The sequence below is a fragment of the Cavia porcellus genome, unplaced genomic scaffold, assembly GCF_034190915.1.
Source record: "Cavia porcellus strain 051 isolate PalLab524CR breed Dunkin Hartley unplaced genomic scaffold, mCavPor4.1 scaffold_8, whole genome shotgun sequence".
Taxonomy (NCBI): Eukaryota; Metazoa; Chordata; class Mammalia; order Rodentia; family Caviidae; genus Cavia; species Cavia porcellus.
In genome coordinates, this window is record NW_026947491.1 from 61269719 (window position 1) to 61294415 (window position 24697).

General features: G+C 34.9%; 1 protein-coding gene across 2 annotated transcripts in view; it reads left to right on the forward strand.

Moving 5' to 3' along the window:
- Rap1b (RAP1B, member of RAS oncogene family) overlaps positions 1–24147 on the forward strand; it is a 41508-nt gene extending 17361 nt beyond the window's left edge. For both annotated transcript variants that reach the window (XM_063255103.1, XM_063255104.1), the window contains 7 exons: positions 13222–13304; positions 14798–14866; positions 15951–16007; positions 17232–17372; positions 19253–19396; positions 20019–20135; positions 22819–24147. In XM_063255103.1, coding sequence (XP_063111173.1) covers positions 13248–13304; positions 14798–14866; positions 15951–16007; positions 17232–17372; positions 19253–19396; positions 20019–20105 — 555 coding nt within the window. In that variant the 5' untranslated portion in view covers positions 13222–13247 and the 3' untranslated portion in view covers positions 20106–20135; positions 22819–24147. The remainder of the gene's footprint in view (positions 1–13221; positions 13305–14797; positions 14867–15950; positions 16008–17231; positions 17373–19252; positions 19397–20018; positions 20136–22818) is intronic.
- The last annotated feature ends 550 nt before the right edge of the window (positions 24148–24697 follow it).

Consider the following 24697-nt stretch of genomic DNA (forward strand, 5'->3'; position numbering starts at 1 on the left):
ACATCCTCATCCTTTTCCAAAGGAGTGCCCTTATCTCCCAGTGAACTCCTCCATTCCCTTAAAATACCTACTTAGTGATTTAGTCTGATGTGGTTTAGGCATTTACTCAGGAAGTCTTACCTAACTGGTTGCCACTTAATTCCCTCGATTCAGCTGAGAGGTCTGTGATTAAAAACTGGTTCTTCTTTTTTTTTTGTCTTTTTCCTTTTTATTGGTACTAGGGATCGAACTCACGACTGCCTGCTTACAGGTGCTTATGCCGCCGAGCTAAATCCCCAGCCCCTAAACTGGTTCTTCTTTTGTCAGATACTGATAAATGGTACACTCTGGCTACTATATGTTGTCATATGATTAAGTACTGAACTAGTAGGTAAAGTTATATTAAGTAGTAAAGTAGGTATGATTTATTAGAATAAGCTTTATTTACTAGCAGTATTAATCCATGAAAAAGCAAAAGTTTTTTTAACTACTCAAAAATATGGTCAAAGTAGGAAAAAATGCTATAAACACATTGGTAGCCTACAAATTATACATTTATTGAATTTAGGAACTTAGCTGATAGACCTTTCTTATCAGAATATGAGTTAGTAAAATTAGAAACAATTTTTGACAGGTAGATAACTCAGAAAGTCAGTATAATAATCCATATTTAAATAGATTTGTTTATTTTCTTGCTCCTTGTTAGAAGCTGTAAGATTTTTTATTTTTCAGAGATAGTGGTCAGACCTACTCTTTTTTCACCAAAAATAATTTTTAAACATGCTCAGGCATCTGAATTCTGTGTCCAACAGATTAGTACCAGGTCCTTCTGTCATTTGAATTAGTTGATTTATTTGGAAGTGAAAAGAGAACACAGTAATCCTTTTTAGCCATTAAAATATTACTTAAGGATTTGGAGGATGGGACAAAGCAAGTGTCTTCTTCCAGAAAATATTCAAGGAAAAAAGTAATGTCACTTGACTTCAAGAACCACTTAGTCCTTTTCATTATAATTTAAGATCACAGAATTTCAAATGAAGGTATAGGAGCAGGGTGTTATGACTAAATAACTTCAGGATAAAAAGTGCTTGTTAGCAACATTTTTTTGTAAAAAACTTACTTTAACTTAACTATTTGGTACCCCTTTGAAATTTTAAGAAAAGTAGACTTAAAATATTGCTTAAAATGCTATGTGAGTGTTTTGTTGGTTAGTTGATTGGGGTTCTTTGGTCTTTTGGTTTGGTTTGGTATAAGGTCTTAGTATATAGTTCAGGCTGGCCTGGACTTAGTTGTCTTCATATTCACAGTGATCTTCCTGCCTTAGCCTCTTGAGCACAGGCATGTGCCACCACACCTGGCAAGGATTTGACTTATACCTTTTTTTTTTTTTTAAACAGATTATTACTGTACTTTAGGCTGGCTTTAAATTGACTATGTAGCCCACTCTGGCCACTTAGGGCAATCCTGCCTCTGCCTCCTGAGTGCTGGAATTACAGGCTTGTGCCACCACCCCAGCTTGATTCTTAACCCTTGTTACATTTATTGAGACTTAAAGAGTAAATATGAGGAAGCTAAGAGCAAAAGTCTCTAAAACACAAGAGTTTGAAAGGTTTTTGTTGTGTTGGGTTTTTTTATTAGCTTGACTTTTTTGTGTGTTTTTTGTTTTGTTTTATGAGATTATTTGTAGTTTTTCTGAGATAAAGCCTTGGTATGTAGTCTAGGTTGGTCTCAAATTTGAGCTCCTCTACGCTCAGGCTCCAGAGGGTTGAGATTATAGAGGTATGCTACCACACCTATTGGTTTTAACCCTATTCTTGCTCCAGGGCACTTCTCTACTCTAGAGGTCAAGTAAAAACTTTTTGATACCAAGATTTTTATAGTTCATCCTCAGTTGGAATTCATGTCACCTGTCAAAAATTGAATTAAGAATGACAGTTTACCTATAAAAGGTAAATTATGAGTGGTCTTTTCAAAATCTAAATAGTTTCTTTACTAGAAGTATATTATTAGTGTTTAGCTGATCTTTTATTCACTAAACATTTGTGTATATCAAATAGTGGAAAAATAAGATCCACTGTTCATCTGATGATACTGGCATTGGTTAACATTTAAGGCTTTTATTAATAACTTAGTAATGTGTATTCTTATTGAATCTGTCCATCAATCCTGTGAAATTAACTTTAACTGTCCATATTTTACAAAATAAAATACCAGCATAGAAATAAATGATGGCCCTCTGGTAAATTACATAGATAGCCAGTTCTAGGTCTCTTTGTTTCCAGATTGCATGTTTGATGATTCTGGGCTGCAGAAATGGAATCGTGTTTACTTTATGTGTGTAAGGAAAAACTAAATTTGGCCTTTAAACAAGCCAAATTACTTTTTTATGATGAACTAACCTCACTTTATTAAAGAAATAACTAAAAGAAATCTCTAAAGGCATCAGTGAGGTTATACAGGATAGGCTTGCTTGTGTCATTTAAACAAAGATTTATCTTTTTTTTTAAGTTGAAACTTTAATAATTCTGTTGATCTCAATTTTTATCCTGGATAGAATTCAAGCAGTCTTTACAGAGTCTTGTTATTAATTTTAATAGTCTGTAGTATAATCTGGAACATTTGGTTCCCTAATCTACAGGTCTTACATATTTGGTATACAGACTTTTTCTTTACAGCTGCTTTGTACTTTTTATATTTTACTTCTTGGTCTTAATTAACCATTATTTATTATTTCTCATGTAACCAATCTTACCATTTGAGATGATAGTTGAAGGAGGACTTCTTGCCCATGCCCTAATTTTTAGTTAGAAAGGCTTATACTCCGTGTAGCAACTTAGAAAATAGAATGCCAGAAAAAAGAAGAAAATGTAGAAGGCCTTGTTGCAGCTTTCTTTGGTTGAGTGCCCCCATAGTAACTGCTGAACTTCCCCAGTTTTGGGCAGGGTATGAATGGGCCGTTGTCTTGTTTTCAGGCCTTTAAAAAAATTTACATTTAAAAGGTGATTCTAAAATATCTGTAATGTCTAAACACCATTATGAAGTTACAGATATAATAACTGGATGACTGAATTTTATTACCAAAGCAGTTGTATATTATTCTAACAGTAAGAAAAAGGAATACAGCATTAAGATACTTTTAAAGTGTCATTCATATTGAATTCTTCAAAACTTGGTATACTAATTTTAGAAAGAGATTGAAAGATCTCAAGGATCAGCTAGATGAGAATTTAGAAACTCTTGGCCCAGAGTGTAACCTCTATCTCAAATACATTTTCTTGATTACTGTGGTATTCATAATATGTAGAATGCAAATATTATTGTATATAGGTATTGACTCTGTACTTGAGTCCATACCATTTCCTGGAATGCCTAAGGTGTTGCTTGAGGCATTTCCATGCATACCTCTCTGATGTAAGGCATCAGAGTGTTCATTATTTTCTCATTTCACAAGCAGGGAACCAGGAAACTGAGAATTTAGTTATTTACCTCAGATATATACAACTTTTTCAAGTGGACATGATGGCACGGACACACGCCTATAGACCTAGCTACTCAGGCTGAAACAAGAGAACATAAATTGGAGACTCGCCTGTGCAACCTAGTGAGACCCTGTCCAAAATAAAAAAGGGTTGGAATTGCAGGTTGGTTGCATAGTACCCTGGTGTTGCACCCCCGGAAACACCCCCCATATACACATACCCACACCTTTTAAAATTCAGTGATATCTTGGTTCGCAAATTCAGAACCACAATCTGATCACAAACTGAACTGGACAAGAATCAAATCAGATTTCCCCATAAGGTCACCATTGAACATAACAGTTGAATTTGATTCAGTTCTTACCCAACTTGGCTTGTGACCAGAATCATGGAAAAAATCAAGTTAGTGGACCAAGACACCACTATAGACTGAAGGCTCTTAAATCCCCAGATGTTAGTTTATATAGCTTGTTGTCTTTCTTTAGAAAACAACACAAGATAATATATAATCAAGTCTTACAGTGTCTTAATACATACAGTCTCTCAGATGGGAGTGATTACTGTGGGCTGCATAATGCAAGCATACTTCAGAAACATTTTCTTACACTGCTCTTGCAAGAACTGCATCCTGAGTGTATACTAGTTAGGAACACTCTTTATCTTGGTCTGTGTATTATTCTTGCTGTGCAAGGGAGAAAGATAAGAATATTCTTCTGTAAAAGAATTAGTAAAGGAGACCACTGAAGAGCATTTTGTACATATTGAAAAAAAACATCTCATAAAACAAATTGCATTTCTTCCAGAAATCCATTTATACCTTTATTAGCAAGGAAGGGACATCTAAGTCATGAGTTCTCCCCTTGCATATAAATCTCTTGCTCTCAAATCCAGATATAATTGTAGCTACAAATTAATTGGAATGTTACCCTCACCAAACATGATTTAGATAGAACTATTTATTGAAAATAGAATTTATTATTATTACATTGACAGGACTTTTTGGGTGCTTTTATTTCCCACTGTCTTTTCTAATTTGCTTTATTTTTTTATCCATACTGCAGTCACATCTTGACATCTTTTATATTGACTTGTCCTCTTTTAGTGTATAAATTCTGGGCCAGGAACTTTGTTCACTGCTTATTTCTGTGGCCCAGAACAATGCCAGAACCGTATCCACTCAATATATAATTATTGGTGGTGGATATTAAATGATTAATACAGTAGTCATGGTGGAAAGTATTCTTAGATTCTTTTCTGATCCCCTGATTATGGCAGGTTTTGAAACAGTGTGGCTTCAGTAAATGTTAATGCCAATAAACATCTATCATTTTGTTATGCTTTTTAATTTCCTCAATGATTTTTGCATTCTGTAGTTCATAATGTTGTGAATCAGTAATGCCTGCAGTTTATCTTATTAATGAGTAATCTAGATAATCTAGAATAGTGGATAATGAAATCATTTTGCTTAGGGTATGTGCTTTCCTATAGTGAATATGTTTAGATTAAATCATTCCATTTTGATTTGCTTTCACTCATAAATTATAGGATTTCCTGTTACCTCAAAATCATTATAGCATCCATGCTATGGTCTGTAAAGTAGTGGAGAAAGTTTTAGAAATAATGAGTAAATACAAATCAGTTAGGTCCTCAGGGTTTTTTTTTTTTTCTTTTTTTGCAAGAAATAATAGCAAAATATAAGAATCTTCATTTATTAAGTTTAAGTAGTAATCATACAGCAAATAACCAACGAGAATTTAGCAGGGGGAGAGGGGAGAGTGCAGTGCAGGGGATTGAGCTCAGGGCCTTCACAGTGAGCTACATCCTTAGCTCTTTATTTTGAGACAGTCTCACTAAATTGCTAAACTGCCCAATCTGGTGCTAAGATTATAGATACCACCACTATCACTGTTTAGGACTCCTCTTTTACCTTCAGTTTTTTGTATTTTCATGTGTGTGTTTTATAAATTGTTCACTAATATTAGAAAATAGGCAATGTATGTTTTTACATTCATTGTACATTCAGTCTTTGTCTGAGAAGAACATGTTCCAAGACTCTCAGTGGGCACCTCAAGCCAAGAAAGTACAAATTTGAAAAATAGAAGGGTTGGGGAATATAGCTCAATGATAGAGAGCTTGGCTAGAATATTGAAGTCCTGTGTTTGATCCCCAGCACCACAAGAGAAAAGGAAACTTCCTTCACTGGCAAGTCAGGTGTGTTTTGTCATATTTTTAGGTATGAAAATGTTTACTGTCTCCTTACCATATTTTACTATATGAAAATATGAAATACTTTAAATTTACTGAGGCTTTGTAGTGAATTTATTTTTAAATATTATTTTTATTTTTAACTGATACATAGTAACTATATATTTATGGGGTACAGTGTAACATTTCTTTTCCAAGAAAATATATAGTACCAGATGGTCAAACAGGGTGATAGGTTACTTTACCTCAGACATTTATCTTTTTTGTGTGTTGGGAATATTCAGAATTCTCTTTACTACCTATTTTAAGTATACTTAACTGTTGTCGATCACAAGTTACCTACTGTGCTATGGGAGTAAACACTTGCATTAGTAAGCATTATTTTAAGATGAAATAGAATAACAATCCAGACAACAGTGAACTGATTTGAATGAATAAAAAAAATATATCCATAAAATGAATATATTTAATCAATAATGAGAAAAGGTATAAATTATTGGTAGACAGAGTGGATGATCCATGACTCATTCTAGCAACAGGTAATTGTCATTGATGGATAAGTGAAGCAACCAGCGAAAAGAATCCCAGCTATCTCCAAGAAGTGCAGTTCCCACAGCTGTCATCCACCTTTATTTGTGAAACAAAATAAAAAGTTTACTTAAAAATTTTTTTATAAATATTTCCTTTTTACGTTTCAGTTTTTTAAGTGTCAGATCTTGTTAGTCAATTGTGTTATGTTTTGGAGGTTTTAGTGAATATGTGCAGTTATGTATCACCCAGTTTAGAACATTTCTGTCACACTGTTACTGCCTATAATCGGTCTCACCTCCACTCCCAGGAGAGAGTGGTAGAGAATTTAGTGCTTGTGTTTCCCTTGAAGCAGCAGTTACTAGATAGATTTCTGCATCGCTGTACTTTGATTTCTAGTAAATATGAAGCATTGTTCTTCCTGTGACTCATGTTTGCAGTTTTTACAAGTGTCCTCGTCCACAGGCTTCCATTTCTTAGAAAACAATGACCTTTCAATGTGATTTTGCTTGGTTATGTTGTTTTTCAAAGCGTCTTTGTAAGGCATTCTGAAATTCTCAGTCACTGTAGGTTTTATAATTACCAGTTTTCCATTTTAACTTTCCTACTTCAGATCTGAGCTCATTTACCAAAAAAAGTTTCCCTTTATCTCAGCTGTTGAATTTGTGCAAAAATACTTTGAACTTTCCTGAAATTTTATTTTGTTTAATATCAATCTTTAATTTTTGAGACAGTCTCACTATGTAGTCCAGGCAGACCTTGAAGTCATTGCAAGTCTCAGCCTCTGGCATGCTGGGATTACAGGTGTATGCCACCATGCCAGGCAAGTTGTTTTTATTTTATGATTTTGAATCTTGGCCTGACTAATTTACTCCTAAGAAAGACTTGTAAAATAGTATGTTTCTTAAATAGTTTTTTAAAGTCTCTTTTTGTTTTTGAAACAAAGATTACTTAAATCTCTTAGTCTTTCCAATCCCATTGCATTTAACCATTTTGTTATATTAAAGGACTAGTAATTAACCTGATAGAGCTCTAGCATTCCAGAATGGTAGGTAACTAATTTCTGAACTCTGCAGTGCATTTCTGTCAGTCTTTCTGAGGTTTAGGAAAATCACTAGACTTTAAAATTCAATTTCTGTAGATGTGGATTTTGTTCTAGCAGTTTGAAAGGCTGTTGTATAATTGCTTCTTTCCCAAGAAACTCTTTTTTTTTTTTAATTAAGGAGAAAAAGAAATTTTAAAAAAGCAGAAAAAGGGTACAAGTTACACAGAATTTCAGAAAAAAAATAAACAGTAGGAAATCACTAGTTAATGGATTACGTATTGTCATCTTAGAAATATTTGTTCAAGTTACAAAATTAAAGCATGTAAAGTGGACATTCAAACAGCGAGACTGCAAACAGTTCTGTTCAATGATCCAACAAAACTCAGTAATATCATTGTCTATCTTATACACTTAAATTTACATGCAGTTATATCATTTAGATCATTTTCTTTTCCTCTCTTTTGTACAACAACTATTACACATTTTGGGTTTTATTACTCCCACAGTTCTTACTACTTTTTTTGGAAGAGAGTAAAACCAAATGTGACATAACAGAACAGAGTCGGTCAAATCAAAAGGGTGGACATAATAGATAATGTAAAAACCTAATACAAGGTGATCAACAATGGTTACCATAATGCCTCCCCTATCTCTAATAGAATTGCCTATATCATCAGTTATAATAAAATTGAACAAAACATTAAAGAACGAAACCAACAAAACCAAAACATTGGAGACATTATAGTTCTTCAAAAGTAGATAATAGTCAACCAGAATGGGTGTCATAATGAATCCCACTATCTTCACAGCTGATGCCTATACTTTTGAACCTGGTACTATCAAGCAAAACAGAATAGAGGAACATCAGTCAAAACAAGATGGTGAGAGCAATACATGGCTTCAAATCAAGTTAATAATAAATCAAAGTGGGTTTCTGTAATATATCCTGCTATTTTTTTATTTTTCCCTTAATTAAAAGCATAAAAATAAAAAAGTAATAAAATGGAGATTGAGATAAAAGAGGGCATAACAACAAAACAGCGCAGAAAAAAACAACCATTTCAGCAAAATAGTGTTTTACCACAAGATAATCCCGACATAAAAGTAGTTACCACAGTGTCTCTTTCCTTGAAATCTTTGAGTATAACTTTGTATATTGTAGCATCAAATATATCAAAACAATGTAAAACCATTCAAAAGAATGACACTATTACAGGGTATTTAGAATCAACTAACAGAAAATGAACAAAGGTTTCTGTATAATCTCCTTGTCTATAAAAGTTTTTGTTGATACTATCACATATAATAAAATCCAATAAGATACAACATGTTAAGACCTATGGAGACAGAAGAACAAAAGCTTGATGGGACTTCAAAACAAGATGATACTGAATCAGCATTACCTATTATGGCGTTTTCTCCAAAATAGCTGTTCCTATCATCCAATCTTCTCTGCCTCATTCCTGTTGAGCTCTTTTTCGGTCGTTAGTTGTCAGTTTGTCTTCTTCATTTTGTTTTCTGCTCCATTCATTGTGGCCTCTCTGCCACTATTTCTGGATTCTTGGTATTCTTCTTTTTTTAGAATATCCTGCAGTATTCTCTGTAGAGTTGAATTGGTGGTTGCATATTCCCCTAGTTCCTCTTTATCCTGGAAGCACCTTGTTTTTCCATCAATTTCCAGGGATAGTTGTGCAGGATATATCAATCTTGTCTGGAGGTTATTATCTTTCAAAGCTTGAATTATTTCCCCCCACACTCTTCGTGATTTGATGGTTTGTGCTGAGAAGTCTGCTGTAATTCTGATGGGTGTTCCCTTGTAAGTGATCTGTTTCTTGTCTCTGATGGCTTTTAATATTCTGTTCTTATATTGGATTTCTGGTATTTTGATTATTATATGCTTGGGTGTAGCTCTGTTTGGGTTGTAGGTGGCTGGGGTTCTGTATGCTTCATACATCTGAGTATCATTACCTTTTGCTAAATTAGGAAAATTCTCCTGGATTATTTCTGCGAGTAGCTTTTGTAGTTCATTTGTTTGTGTCCCTACCTCTTCTTTTATGTTCTTAATTCTTATAGATCCTCTTATCATCTTCTAGCCTTTGTATTACTGCTGTTTGTTTCTTTGTCATTTTTAAGAAGTTTTTCATTTCATGCCATATTACAAACCTGGCTTCCAGTTCAGATAATCTATCCCTAGTTTCTTTCACGCTGTTATTACAGCTTTCAATAGAGTTTTAGTTTCCTGGTGATCTCTTTGAACGTGCTTCACATATTCTATGTTTTCTCTATTTTCTCCATCAAACAATTCTCCTCTTTTTTTTCTGTTCTTCCATTCCACCATCTGTTTTTTCTTGGGCGGTGCTGCTTATGTCTTGCTTCAGGTCATTAATAACTTCATTCCTGAACTCGTCTATGAGGCTCTGGAGATAGTGCTTTATGTCTATTGGTGCCATGTCTGCTATTGCATGTTTCTCAGGATTGGGGGCTGAGGAGCCTTTCTTGTTGCTCCCTCTTCCCATATTCTTTGTTCCTTATATATGCAAGTGTAGGAGGCTCATCTTCCTTCCCTGTCAGCCACAGTCTGAATGAATTGTGCTGGGTAGGTGTTCCTGCCCACCACAGTGCACCAGGGAGTTATGGACCAGGCAGCTTATGTGGGGCCCGCCCCTCCAGCTCAACCTACCGAAGGCTTCACCGCTAGGGTGCACCTCCAGGCACTGGGACCTAGGTTGTGCTACCCTACTGGGTCTCAGCCAGCAGCATCACGTAGGCTAGGCACTGCTCACCAATCCCGCTTCAGGGGGGCATATGTGACTGAAGTCACTACAGCACCCTGTTCCGGCAAGTCTGCCCGGTCCCAGGATGTCCTCTGTTGGCGCCTCCTAGACTATGGAGTTTCCCTCACTCACCGCAGGTTGATGCACAGCTCCCCGCCTGTCCTGTTCTCAGCTCCGTTCACTGATTCCCGTTCTCAGAGCTTTCGCAAGTCTCTCTCCCTGCCGAGCCAATTCAGACGCAGGGGCAGCGGCAGGAAACCGAAACTGCAGCTTCCAATGGCGCGGGCTCCAGCTTCCATGCTGAGCATTATCTGTTCCTGTTATAGCACCAGGATTGCATTCCCAGTTGGTTTCTCTCAGCCCAGTTCATTCTTGGATCAGCAGGGTATATCTCCTCTTGCTTAGGATTCCTCACTCCACACCATTCCTGGATTCTAAGCTGGGTCTCTCAGAGAGCCTCCGTAGCTGCTGCTATCTGTCGGCCATGTTCTCCTGATCTCCCAAGAAACTCTTAAGAACAGTAGTTCATTTCACAGCTAAGAAGAGGAAAAAAAGCAGCAAGTATAGAATGGTTGTGTATTATAAATAGAATGATTCAAGGGATAAGTTTTGATTCAAGGGATAAGATTTGAGCAGGGGAGAATATCTTAGTCTTTTTTAATGCTCAGAATATCAATTAAAGAAGTTGACTATTGAGTAATATTTTGTCTCATAATTTTTACATAGTTCCTCTTGCGACATTTGAAAAGTTGTTTAAGTTACAGTGTTTGCCATTAACCTTGTGAGCATACGAGCTAAGGTTAAACTGGGTGTGGGGGCACATGCCTGTAATCCAGATATTCTGGAAAGCTTAGACCACAGTTTCACAAATTCAGGTCTAGCGTGGGCAGTTTAGCGAGACCCTTTCTCAAAAATGGGCAGAGGGGTAAGATGCAGCTCAGTGCAATCTCATTATTGCCAGAAAAAAAGAAAGAAGATTATATTTGGAGTTTACAAAAGAATTTCTTCTGAGACAATTCTTCTTTGACAATATAAACCCATGACAAAGTAAAGGTTTGTATAGGCAAGAAAAAGTATCTCAAGAATAACTGAGAAAAGGTACATTCGAACTTATATGATAGAGGTGTTTTAAGTCTTAATGAGAGATGCCTTTGTGAGGTTTTTGTATATTAGCATAACTGTAATTCATAAGACATGCTTGTTTCTTTTGCAGGATATAAAGTATTCCCATAAGTTAAAATGTTTTGAATGTCCTGTTTTTTAGAATAAGTGTATCCTAATAGATTCTCACATTCTCTGACCAAGCAAACATCAAGAGAAGGCTGTATAATCAACAGCCTCAGAATTATTACCCTTTTGATAATTGACTACACAGAATTACTATAAATTCTTAAGAATATGATTGCCATTAACGAGGTTTGAGAGCTGACCCAAGGTGAAGGTTGAGCAGTGACTCACTAGTGCCAGATTGTTACTGGTTTTAATCCTGTTCCACCTTGAGTACTTGGGGCCTTCTTGAATTGGATTGGAGGGTTCATGGTCTTGTGTCTGTGCCTACTCCCTGTGGAATGAAATTTAATAAATGGAATATGACAGTGTAGGACAAAACATGTAAAACAACTTTTCACAAATAAACAGAAATTAAAGTAACTGAAGAATTAAACTAATTACAAAACTATTTATCAAGTACTGTAGTACAATTACAAGTCAAAACCAGAAGGACAAAGACCTATGTGGTTACAAATTCTAGGATAACAATTAACTTCTTTTTTTGTTTTTTGGAGGTTTTTTGGTATGTTTTGTTTTGTTGGTACTGGGAATCGAACTCAGGACCTTGCACTTGCCAGGCAGGTGCTTATGCCACTGAATTATATCCCCTTAATTCAACAGTATGAGCCCATGAAACCAAATTAAGAGTTGTGACTGACTAATCTGATAGCACATTCAAGGAACAAACAGAAGTTAAACGTGAGGAGTCATTCAGTAGGCCACTTGGAAGGATGCAAACTGAGGGTCTTAATTTGACTGTGAAATCATGAGAAATAATACTTAAGATATGAAACAAAAACACAAACCTGAAGTTACTAATTACTTAAGCAAAAAAGTATTTTAGTCAAATACTGCCTTCCCTGGGCTGTAGGTCTTGTAGGATTCGAGGGTATTATGAAAGTTTAAAGATAAACAGAGGCAGGAGAGAATTAATGTTGACTAAAAATTACAGTCACTCAGGTGAGATGGTTGCCAGTTGTTTGACATTCACCATATTTTCATTGAAGTGTGTCTATTTTAATTAGCTAACTTTCAGAAATAAGGGACCACCAATAATAGGTTACTTTGCAGAAGCATGTTTACTGAAGTATATTGTAATTGGGTGATTCAGTTTCCATGACTAAGTTCTAGACTAGTTATCATGAAAAAAATGGGGTTGCGTTTTTGGAGGGGGTGCAGGAGGTTGTGTGTGCTAGACAAATGCTCTTCTGCTGAGCTACATCCCCACCCCTAATTTAAACATGTTCTAGTGGTTATTTTTGTGTGTAATACTCATCATTTCATTGTTTCCAAAAGTGTGAAAGCTTTTATTTTTATGATTTCCTATCCAGGAAATGTTTATAGAATCGAATATCTGCCTTTAGTATTAGTGAAACTTCTTAATGGATGATTTCTGTTTGGTTTGGTTTTCATTTTTTTCCATTTTTTCCATCATTCCCCACACTTGACCTTTTTAGACGGGGAATTCCGTCTTTGGTTATGACTGTGATTTCACAATATTTCAGGTTCTACCTCCATCCATTTGATAAATAATAAATGTGATCTTCTGCTTGCTTTCTCTGGCAACTTACTTTGCATTTACCATTCATCTATCCCAAGATTGGCCAGATTATAAATAAATTAGGCTTTATGGACCAGATGGCCTATATTGTAACTGCATAACTCTGCTGTATAGCATTAAAGAAACCACAGACTGTACACAAATGAATGGATATGACAGTTTTCATTCAACCTTTATATAAGGCTGAGGATATAGCTAGCTCAGTGCTTGTCTCATACGTGGGACAGCCCTGGAAGCGGTGTCTGTAGTGTTTATAGGGTAAATGTTCCATACTACTACAGTGTAGTAATCATTTAAATCTTGCACAAATGTCTTATTTTTATGAGAAGTGCATAAATACAAAGACTTTATTAAGAACTTACTTTTTTTTTTCTTTAATAGGGTACTCTGTTTGATAAGTTGGCATCATGCGTGAGTATAAGCTAGTCGTTCTTGGCTCAGGAGGCGTTGGAAAGTCGGCTCTGGTAAGTCATTCTCGCCGATCCAAGTTTTCACTCGAAGATGTTCTGTTCTTGCTGAGTTTTGGGTTTTGATTATTTGTCTTTATTTGTTAAGGTAAAATTCCTAATAACTTTAGAAGGAATATATTTTTATTGTGATTTTAGTCAATTTTTAGTTCTCTCTGGGTGGGTCACATTTCAAGTATCCCAGAAGGTAGTTTGGGCTAAGCACACAGAATAAGAGCATATAAATATGTGTCTCTTGGGGCTGGAGATTTAGCTCAGCGGCATAAGCGCCTGCCTTGCAAGCAGGCAGTCGTGAGTTCGATCCCTGGTACCGATAAAAAGGAAAAAGACAAAAGACAAAAAAAAAAATTTAAAAAAAAAGTATGTGTCTCTTGCATTTTAGGGCCAGATAGAAATGAGTTTTGTTTTTTCTTGTTACAAATAGTCTTACATATTTTAGGGTAGAAAATGTCAAAGTTTATGAACACTTTGAACTATTACCTTTGTTTAATTTACATTATTTTAATGGTCATGTTTTCAGCATAAAGGAATGGGATAGATAGCAAGAATCAAGAGACAACTTACTATTGAGGATGAGGGGAGGGACTTTGGGAAAATCACTTTGATTCAAAGTTTGGCAGAGATTCACAAGAACATATTGGCCTTCCTTTTTTCCCTACTGAGGTAAACCATCTTACTTGGCCACTTAAATTATCTATCCAGCATAGAACTTGACATGTTTAAATCAAACTCGAACTGTATATAATATGGCAAGAGCCAAGAGTCACAGCACACACCTATAGTCTCAACACTTAGGAGACTGAAGGGCAAGAATCACTTGAGCCTGGGAGTTCAAGACCAGCCTAGGCAACAGAGTGAAGTCCCCACCCCCTCTCCCATATGGTGTGAGCTGCTTTTTAAAATTTGTATTTGTGGGGCTGGAGATTTAGCTCAGCGGCATAAGTGCCTGCCTTGCAAGCAGGCAGTCGTAAGTTCGATCCCTGGTACCGATAAAAAGGAGAAAGACAAAAAAAAAAATTTTGTATTTGTATCTGAAATCCTGAGCATGTGTGTGTTGCACAAAATTCTAATACTTGATGCAATACAAATAATTACTTCGCAGTATATTTAGTATAGATGCAGTCTATACTAAAGTCTCCCTGCCTTCCTGGATTTTTATTTATTTTATTTCAGTGTTGTCATTGAAACCAAGACCTAGTACATACTCAGCAAGTAAGCAAAGGCTCTACCACATCTCCAGTGTTTCTGTTTTTGTTGTTATTTTGAGATGGGCTCTCACTAAGTTGTCTAAACTTATCTCCAACTTCTGATCTTCCTGTCTGAGCCTCCTGAGTAACTGGGATTATAGTGTGTGCCACTGCTGAATATTTTTTATCCTCTATTGATTTAATCTGAGAGTACAGAACCCATGGATATAGAGTATCAACTATAGTTTAAATTTGGATATGTTCTTTTCTTTAAAAGTATAATGGCATGTTAATTTTTTTCAGACTGTACAGTTTGTTCAAGGCATTTTTGTTGAAAAATATGACCCTACGATAGAAGATTCTTATAGAAAGGTATGTTACTTTAAAAGACCTTTTTTATTCTTTTAAACTTTATGATTATTGGATATTGTATACAAAGTAGGATGACAGTTGATTTAGAAAATTGGTGGTAAGAGTTCATACTTTTCCTGGTATATTTGCCAGTTCAGAATAAAAAAAAAATACACTCAGAACTTCATTTATCTTGATCCCAGAATCATCATTTGACATGCAAACAGTAGAGCCAGACCATTTATTTCTAATGCCAACCTCTTACTTCCTATCACCACCGTATAGAATGCTCTCAAGCTCTGTATTTTAACCTAGAGATAGCCATATAGACATCTCCCTAACTTTGCTCATTGTTGTCTCCTTGAGAAAGTGTCATTGCTCACAATAGAAAGGTGCGTTCTATTATATTAATATAGCATATGATAAATAATTTGCAGACATTTTTAATTTAGTGGGGAGAGTTATCTACTTACTTACAGGTAGTTTTGTGCCTATTATATAATTATTATATATATTTTCATTTCTCTCTATCCATGGAATACCAGAAATACTAGAAACTTCTTCCCTCACCCCAACTTTGAAATTAAATATTTTTCCTTAGGAAATACTAGGTAAAAGGCGGTGATAGAAAAATAAAGTTTATTTTATAGTGATAGCACTGCTTTCTTCCTAGAAGAAATCTTATTTCAGTATATTGAAAGAATGAAATTAAGAAGGAAAATAAAAAGTATATATAAAAGCTGGGTGTGGTGGCACATGCCTGTAATCCCAGCTCTGGGGAGACAGGAAGGAGCTGATTGTCAGCCTACACACTACTACAGAGCAAGATCCCGTCTCCAAAAAAAAGTGTATCTGAAACATTGTGGAAAAATCATTGTCAAAATAATTGCTGATATTCTTGGAATTATTGCTGGTTTTGAGAGATTGTGAAATTTTTCTTTCAGAATTAGGAGCTGAGTGATATTAAGACTGAATCTTGTTGACTTTATATTGATACTCCCTATGTAGTTGCCATAATGTATGTGTGTTTTTAATAACTTTTATGTATGCTTAAGGTATTTTTATATACATAAAAAATAAAGATGTGTTTCCAATTTCCCTTCAGCAAGTTGAAGTAGATGCACAGCAGTGTATGCTTGAAATTTTGGATACTGCAGGAACGGTATGTAAAACAAACTACCAAGGTTTGTGCAGTTTGTACCGTATTAACTTTAAATGCTATTGCTTGTAGATAAACACTAGTTAAGCTTATTTAGTATTTAAGGCTGTTTTCTTAATTTTCTTGAACTCTACCTTTGTAATATTAGACTGTGAAATTGCAATGGATCTAAAACTTGTTAGAATGAAAATTTTCAGTTTCACTAGTACTTTTACCATATTCCAAATAATGTGGAAGTTCTTTGGCATACTTTCCATTTCTCAGTGGCTGTGTGAGGGTTTTAATTGGTATCTTTCCACTTCAGAAGTATTTCCTCACCAGTGTATTAGCCGCATTGTTACTATAATATACATGTGAGCAAGACTTACTCTATAAGGAAAAGAGCAGATTGTCAGGGTTGTGTAAGGTGTGGTAGCCCTCTTGCTGACCGAGTTCTGAGGCGGTGCAGAGTGTTACATAGCAAGAGATAAAGACCATCTGTAGTCTGTCTGTCTGTGTCTCTCTACTTCTAAAGCCACCTCAGTATTCATTAGGGGTAAGGCGTTCTAATCGCTAATGGCCCCACCTTTAAGCATTAGAGTCAGACTAAGTTTCCATCCTCATGGTACCTCACAGTGAGAATTAAACTTCCATCCATATCTATATCCATCCATAAACTTCATAAACATAAACATCCATAAACTTCCATCCATAAACTATATCCCGGCCATAGCAACTAGATTTGTAAATACAGCATCCAAAAGTAAAGAAAAGGTGTATTCTGTGCAGGTGTTATGCATTCAGCTAATGTTTGAGTACTAGTGTGTGCCGGGTACTGTGCTCTTTTCTTCAAATGTCCAGTCGAGTAAAGAAGTACGGGAAAATGACAAGATAAGGTAACATAGTATGATGGAGCACAGCTTAATGAGAGAGGTGTGACTTGATACAATTGAATGCTCTACAGTTCATTCAGAAATCTTAACTTCTAAAAGTAGCTTTCAAAGACAGGCTGTTTAGTTCCACGTGAAAATGTTTATATAAATGTTTAGTAGGGTTTTTTTGTTTTTGACAAAAGTCTATTTCTTAAAATACCAATTTTTCAAGTAGTATCTTCCCATGGGCTATAATTTTAAGAAATGTTACATAGTACTGCAATATTCTTCACTGACTAGTAATCATAGACTTGGAAAATTGTCAGATAAATTCAAAGCATTCTTGATTTTTGATGTTCCTTTCTTTTTACTGTAGGAACAATTTACAGCAATGAGAGATTTGTACATGAAAAATGGACAAGGCTTTGCTTTAGTTTATTCCATCACAGCACAGTCCACATTTAATGATTTACAAGATCTGAGAGAACAGATTCTTCGAGTTAAAGACACTGATGATGTAAGCTAACTTCTAATAAATAAATGTTTTATTTGAAAATCCCTTTTTATATTGCTATCCAATTGTAAAATTTAAACATAAAGTTTATGTATTTGAGATGGTGAGATTGTTTCTCAGAAGCTTTGTGTAAGAGGTAAAAAGTGCATCTTTAATGTTCATCATCTTTTTAAACATAAATCATCCAGAGACTGAGACATTGCCCTCCTTTTTCCCTATCTTGTGAAAATTAAATGTTATGCCCTCCCTATTTTTAAACTATATCTTATGGAAAGGAAGGAAAAGTGTGGGAGGCAAATGTTACTAATAGAGCAAATTATGTTCTGGGCACATTTCTGGTAGAGTTAAGAGCCTTTTAACAAAAAATAGACATGTGAATATACATCTGCTAACTATAACAGAAGAGCATAATCAAAGTTTTAAAGGAAAATAAAAGAATACATTAGATTCCAGCATTAATTTGAGTTCCCCTTCAGAATGTAAGAAAATACAATATAATCTTATTGGAACCCTCAAAAGGAATGTTTTAATTCCTAGTATTTGATGCTCAATATTGCTCTTGTAACAGAATAACTCTAAGAGCGATTAAAATAGATGCTGGAGGGGCTGGGGATTTAGCTCAGCGGCATAAGCGCCTGCCTTGCAAGCAGGCAGTCGTGAGTTCAATCCCTACCGGTAAAAAGGAAAAAGACAAATAAATAAATAAATTAAATTAAATTAAATTAAATAGATGCTGGAGCAGGCCCAGGAAACATGCATTTCTAATGTGTTTAGTGGTGGCCCTAATGGCTGCTGATCTGCACTGCCTTTTAAGAACTGCTGCACTACAGTTCCCTTATAGCTACCACTGTGGGAACTGAGAGACACCTATGGTAAATCCTGTCATTTTCTGGACTTCTCAAACAGGAATTTGGAGATACCTACATATTTCCTTTTGTCAGATGCATTTAACAACTGCTTACTAAATAATCAGTAGTGTTTTGATAGAACAAGTGTTATTTTTTTCCCTATAGCATTATTTTAAAATTACAAGGATCACATGTATCCAGATATATGATAATACCATTGATAAATGGCCTTGTATTTTAGTAGACTAAGTTGATCTGACTTTCTGGTTTTTTTAACACAAGACTATAAAAGAAACTAAATTATTCTTGGGGTTTTTTGTGGTGTTTTGGCTTGATTTTGTTGTGTTTTGTTTTGTTTGATTTGTTTTTAAGAAAGGGTCTCACTGTATTGTCTATCTGTCTTAATCCTTCTACCTCAGCCTCCCAGAGCACTGGGATTACATGGCATGCACCACCACACCTGGATGAGAAAGTAGAAATTGTTTAGGGGCCTTCCAAATTTCTCCTTTCGGGTTATACAGTTAATGAATTCATATCAGGAAACCAGAAAACTTGGAAAGTGATTCCCACCCATAAAACACTTTAAAATGTTGAAATAGATTGGCTTTTTATGGTAACATCCTTTGTACTTCCTTTTAAAGTGTTTATGTGTTTTGGTTCCCGTAATTATTTATAAATCCATTGTGATAGAATTTTCTCTTTTTTGTAAATAGGTCACAGCTTATTTCTCAAATTTTCCTGTGAATGACTCTTACTTGAATCTATATTGATTAGGTTATATCTGTTTTACACGTATGAGCATTTGCAGTTTTCTTTTTAACTCCCTTTTGGAGTTAACCAGTTGTCATCTTCGTGGAAAAAGAAAACCTTACAAATTAACATTATTAAGACTTTAATATTTTAACTGAATTTTATTAATTTATTGCTTTTTTTTCTAGCATAATAGGGAAAGTAATCCTTTGGGTCAACTGTTAGAAATCTTTTATTTGAAGTTGTATAGTATACTTACTTTTATCCTCACAAATGTCTTTTTAGGTTCCCATGATTCTGGTTGGTAATAAATGTGACTTGGAAGATGAAAGAGTTGTAGGAAAGGAACAAGGTCAGAATCTAGCAAGACAGTGGAACAACTGTGCATTCTTAGAATCTTCTGCAAAATCAAAAATAAATGTTAATGAGGTATGGTCAGATAATATTTAAGATAGCTCTTTATGTGTAACGTAGCATTTTAAATTATTGGGAAAATATGTGTACATTAATTCAGCCCCAAGTTAATATGTCCTGACAATTAAGGACACGTTGATCTTATAGACAAAAAAATCGTATTTTATATATATGCATGTAAGTAACAGTGCTGTTGTAGTCTTCATTAAATGCTGATACAGTGGAAATTTACCATGAAAAAGGAAGGCTAGACAGACAGTAGGGGTTGGGGATGTTACGTAAAAGACTAAAATTCAAAAAGGTATGCAAGATTATTGAAGGGGCTCAAAAGTCATAGGTTGAAGAAAATAATATTTATATTTTTATGATGGTAACTGTTCTAAAATCGCTGCGGCTCTTTCAACTAAGTACTTGTTTTAGAGAGCGTAATTTTAACTCTTCCCCAAAGATAAATTAAAAGGAACTTGGCACCTACAAGAACAACTAATTTTACTCTTCATTCATTAACTGAACAGAATATTTATTTTCTGTGGGTTCATTTCTATCCATGTAAGATCCCATTTTTTTTAAATTCCACTTCTTCATTGGTGAGGTGTTTGTTCCTCCAGTAAATTAAAGCAAATATGTATGTTTGCAGATCTTTTATGACCTAGTGCGGCAAATTAACAGAAAAACTCCAGTGCCTGGGAAGGCCCGTAAAAAGTCATCATGTCAGCTGCTTTAATATACTAAATGTATTGTAGCTCTGAGCCAGGTATGTTAATTCATCTTTCCTAACTTACTTAGTTTTGTTTTGTTTTTTGGTTTTGGTGTTTTTTTGGTACCGGGATCGAGCTCACAACCTCATGCTTGCCAGGTGGTCACTTAAGCCACTGAGCTAAGTCCCGGACCCTTTTCCTAACTTTCAATCAGGTAACTTCATTGAGGGCACTCTGTCATGAAAACAAGTATAAAATTTGTTTTTAATTGTTCTAAAAAAAAGAAAAGTTAACTTTTTAAGGTATTCATGAGTTAATATATCGTGTTAATTAAAATAACTACCAAGCATAGGTAAGGTATTGCACATAACTGAGTGTTCTAAATAAATTCATTCAGGGTATGCTAGATGGTGCTGGCAGTACTAAATAAGACCAGCTTTTTCTCCTTGTCTCTTAATTGTATAAAACTAAGGTGTAGTGGAAGAGTAAAACAATTCCAAAACGTAATCAGTAAAATGAGAGAATAAATCTAGCATAATATTAATAATTAAAGCCCTTGACACATTTACCAGATGCCTGGCACTCTTTAAAGACTGCCTATGTATTAATTAGTTTAATTTTCACAATAATAATAGGAAGAACTATTATTATTCCCACATTACAGGTAAGGGAGCTGAGGCATAAAAAATTGTTCCAACCCTGCAGTTAGTGAATGTCAGAGCCACAATTTGAATAGGAGAGAGGACTCCTGAGTATGTGCTTAGGCACTGTGCTATTACAGGTACTGTAGGAGCATATGACTGCAGTGCCAAACCTATCGTTATGTGCACTAAGGATTAAGATAACGTTTGCCAGAGCAGGAGATACTAAGCTGAGATCTAAAACATGGCTGCAAGTTTTCCATGCTGGGGACAAAGGGTTTCAGGACTAAAAGACAACAAAACCCAGAGATGTGAGGAGAGGAAAACAGCATACAGCTTTTATATAGGTTTAAAAAAATAATCATATCAAGTAAGATTAACCCTTGTGCATTGATTAGATCTGTGTCTGTCACATAGTAAGAACTCAGCCGTGGGTTCCACTCTTTGCCAGTGGTATGTTTTCCTATTCAGTTATCATTAAAGCACTGTTTTACTGTGCTCTCAACTTTGGGAGCTTCTAATATTTATGATTTTGCTTTCTCCTATATGAAATGTCCCCATACTACCATAGAACTTAGGGGTCTGATTTGTTTGTTTGTGTGGTTTTGTTTTGTTGAGTTTTTGTCTCTTGAGTCCACTTAGGGATTTTTGGCTCGTGATAGATCTCTTATTCTGATCTCTTCTCATTCCTGATCACATGCTCATTCTAACAGCACACATGTGTCTGAATTCACACATTGTCCTTTCCAACTTGCTATTTTCAGTCTCTGAATTTTAGAAAACTAGATCACAAACATCATTCAGACTCAGTGAAAATCTAAAATTCTAAGAATTTGTGAAAAATTACTTTAGCAGCCACATCTATATTAACAGTCTTTCTGGAGCTTGTAACAAGTGAGCCCAGTAAAAATAGTGTTTTTTTAAAAATCATATTTTAACCCAAGCATGTATAGAAAATTCAGATTTAGCTCAGGTTTTACTTCTTTTATATTACTCACAAATAATTAATTTTTTCTGAAGAAAAAAATGTAAATGTGATTTTAGTAGAGTGCCAGCATTTTTTGACATCTAAAGTTAATAGAATTTATATTAGCATAAAACTTACAAAGTAGGTAACTAAGGGGTGGGAATTTAGCTCAGTGGGTTAAGCACTTACCAGTCAAGCACAAGTTTGATACCCGGTATTAAAAAAAAAGCAAAAGTAGGTAACTGTTAATTGTGAAGCAGTAAAAAACCATCATAAATTCTGTTTGTCTGCTCTGAACCAGTTTTCAGCAGCTCATTTTATTGGATGAGTGTAGAAGCAAGGCCTTAATTTTCTCATAAACTATAAATCCTAGTTATATGTGCCTTCTGTATAGTGTAATTCCAGGGTTAAACAGGACCATTGTTTTAAAATATTACTATCTGTTAATCCTGATTCTACTAGGTTGACTTGACCTAAATTGTAATCTTTGAAGGTAGTACAATAGATGTGCTTAGGCACATACCTCAGTTCATGAACTTAATTTCATGATTTTGGAAAAGATGGCTGTGGTTGTGTTATCACCAAATGTACAGTTTACAAGCAAAAAAATCTTGCCAAACACCTTTGTTTGAGAAACAAGTTGCTCCCCCCAAAGCATTTGCAAACTTGAGATACCACTGTACACAGAAATTTACACAAAAATATTTGTCCTTTTATCTCTAAATATTTCATTTGACTTTGAAGAAGACAGCAGAAAAGATTTCCACTTGCCCTTTGTTGTACTGAGGATTGAACCCAGAACTTTGGCACTGAGCCACATCCTCAACTCTTTAAATTTTATTTTTGAGACACTGTCTCATTGCTCAGATTAGGTTTGAATTTACACTCCTATCCGAGCCTCCCGGAGTGTTGGGATTATAGGCATTAGCTACCACATCAGCTAGATTTCATCTTTTTAGAATGAAAAGACAAAAGTATCTATACTGTAAATTATGGTACATTGTTGTAAATGTAATAGCTAGAACAAGATCCTGTAGTATATTTATTTCTAACACCTAAAAACGGTGCCTTACTATTTCCTTTGGATCTGAAGTCCACTGTTTTCAATTTTTTCTTTCTCCTTTTTGACAGGTCTGAAGAACTGTTGCCCAATTCAACAGTGCCAGCATTCCAACTTTGTTAAACCTACCAACATCTTAAATGGACTTTCCTGTGGTGGTACCCCTTAAGAGGCGGATGAAAGCTACTCTATCAGTTTGCACATTCTAATCACTTTCCAGTATCACAAGAGAGATTTTTACTTATATAATAGTCCTAGAGTATGCAGCTGGTAAAACCAGAGGCTACATCCAGTATTACTGCTAAGAGACATTTCTTCATCCACCAATGTTGTACATGTATGAAAATGGTGTACTGTATACTTTAACACACCCATTACTTTGTATTGGAGAGTACAATAATGTAAATCCTAAAAGCACCACTATTTTAGCATAATAAAAGAAAGTCCAAAGAGCTCCTATATAGACTACTCCAGATAACTTCGCTTCTTTCATACTTGTAGCTTATTGTAATTTTTTTTTTAAAAAAAATCAAGGTCATTATCGTATTGTACAAAATAACCGCTTTGATTAACACAGCTATATAGTTTTTTTAATTTTTCAAAAACCTGTGGAGACAGTGATCTTGTCTTTAAAATACAATAGTCCTTTCAGTATAATGTCTTAGATTAAAGACGTTGCCTTTAATATCTGTTGGGAAGGAAATGTCCAGACTTTTCAAATTTCCTTATTATATGTTTCCTTTTTTGTTTACATAGGGAACACTGTTTATAGTTGTGTGTACAGTGGGGGTCTACAACAAGAAGTGTATATTTTCAAACAATTTTTTAATGATTTAACAATTTTTGTAAATCATTTTCAGGCTTCTGCAGCTGTAGATTCTCACTGTGAATCCCTTGCTTGCTCATGCATAAGTGTATTTGCAATACCAAATATACAGGTTTAGTATTTTTGCCTGTTAGTGATTGTTTTACATGTGTAACGTTTTGGTTGAGATGTTAAATGGTGGACGAGTACTGTGGATGTGAATGTGGGAAGTAATTTTAATCATGTGTAATTGGTCACAGGGCCTCATTTGCAGTAACTATTACTGTTTTATTTAACAATGCCTTGTTGCTTTGTATGCATTAACGTTTGGATGTAAAGATTGTGTGTCTATCCAACAGGGAGCCACAGTATTTAAATTGACCAACCTAATGTTACAACTACTTTGAGGTGGCCAAATGTAAACTAAAAGCCTTAATTAAAGTGGTGCAATTTTGTATAACTTAGCATCAGTAGTTCAATAAATTTGGATTGCCATGCAAGGGCTTGCATTATAATTACTTGCCACTTGAATGTGTTTTGTGTAATGTTTTAACAGTGCTAGTAAATAAATATGGGTTTACCTTTTTAAATGTAATAGATGTTATTTTACGTAGTGTGGTTTTATAATTTAACATGTGGGTAAACCAGACTCATTAATTAATTACAGAAATGATGAGTGAACTGTATCAGGGGTTTTTTCCTATTTTATTATCCACTTAAGTTTTGAACTTTTCCCAGAGAAAGGAATTTTATAAATCAAGCAATGTTACTTATGAACAAATGTTCGATCGCTCTTTGGGATAAAGTAGGAAGAAGAATTGAAAATACTTCGGTGGATGCTTATACTATGAATTCTTTTTATGTAGAATGAAATTGTACCTAGATTATTACAGTTATAAAAATCTTTTAATGACATGGACTCAAGTACTACTTTGTTTTTCAAGAATAAGTCTGTGTCTTATGTGTCGTAATTCAATTCTGCAAAATTTATAAAGGCTCTTAACTCAAACCTTTTCATGAGTATCACCTACTGGCACAGTTAATTAGTGGTACCTTCTAATTTACCAGTGTATGGTAGTGTGCTAAATGCGTGCTTTTTGAATTGACAGTAAACGCTTTCACTTTAAGACAAGAGTCTTACTCTA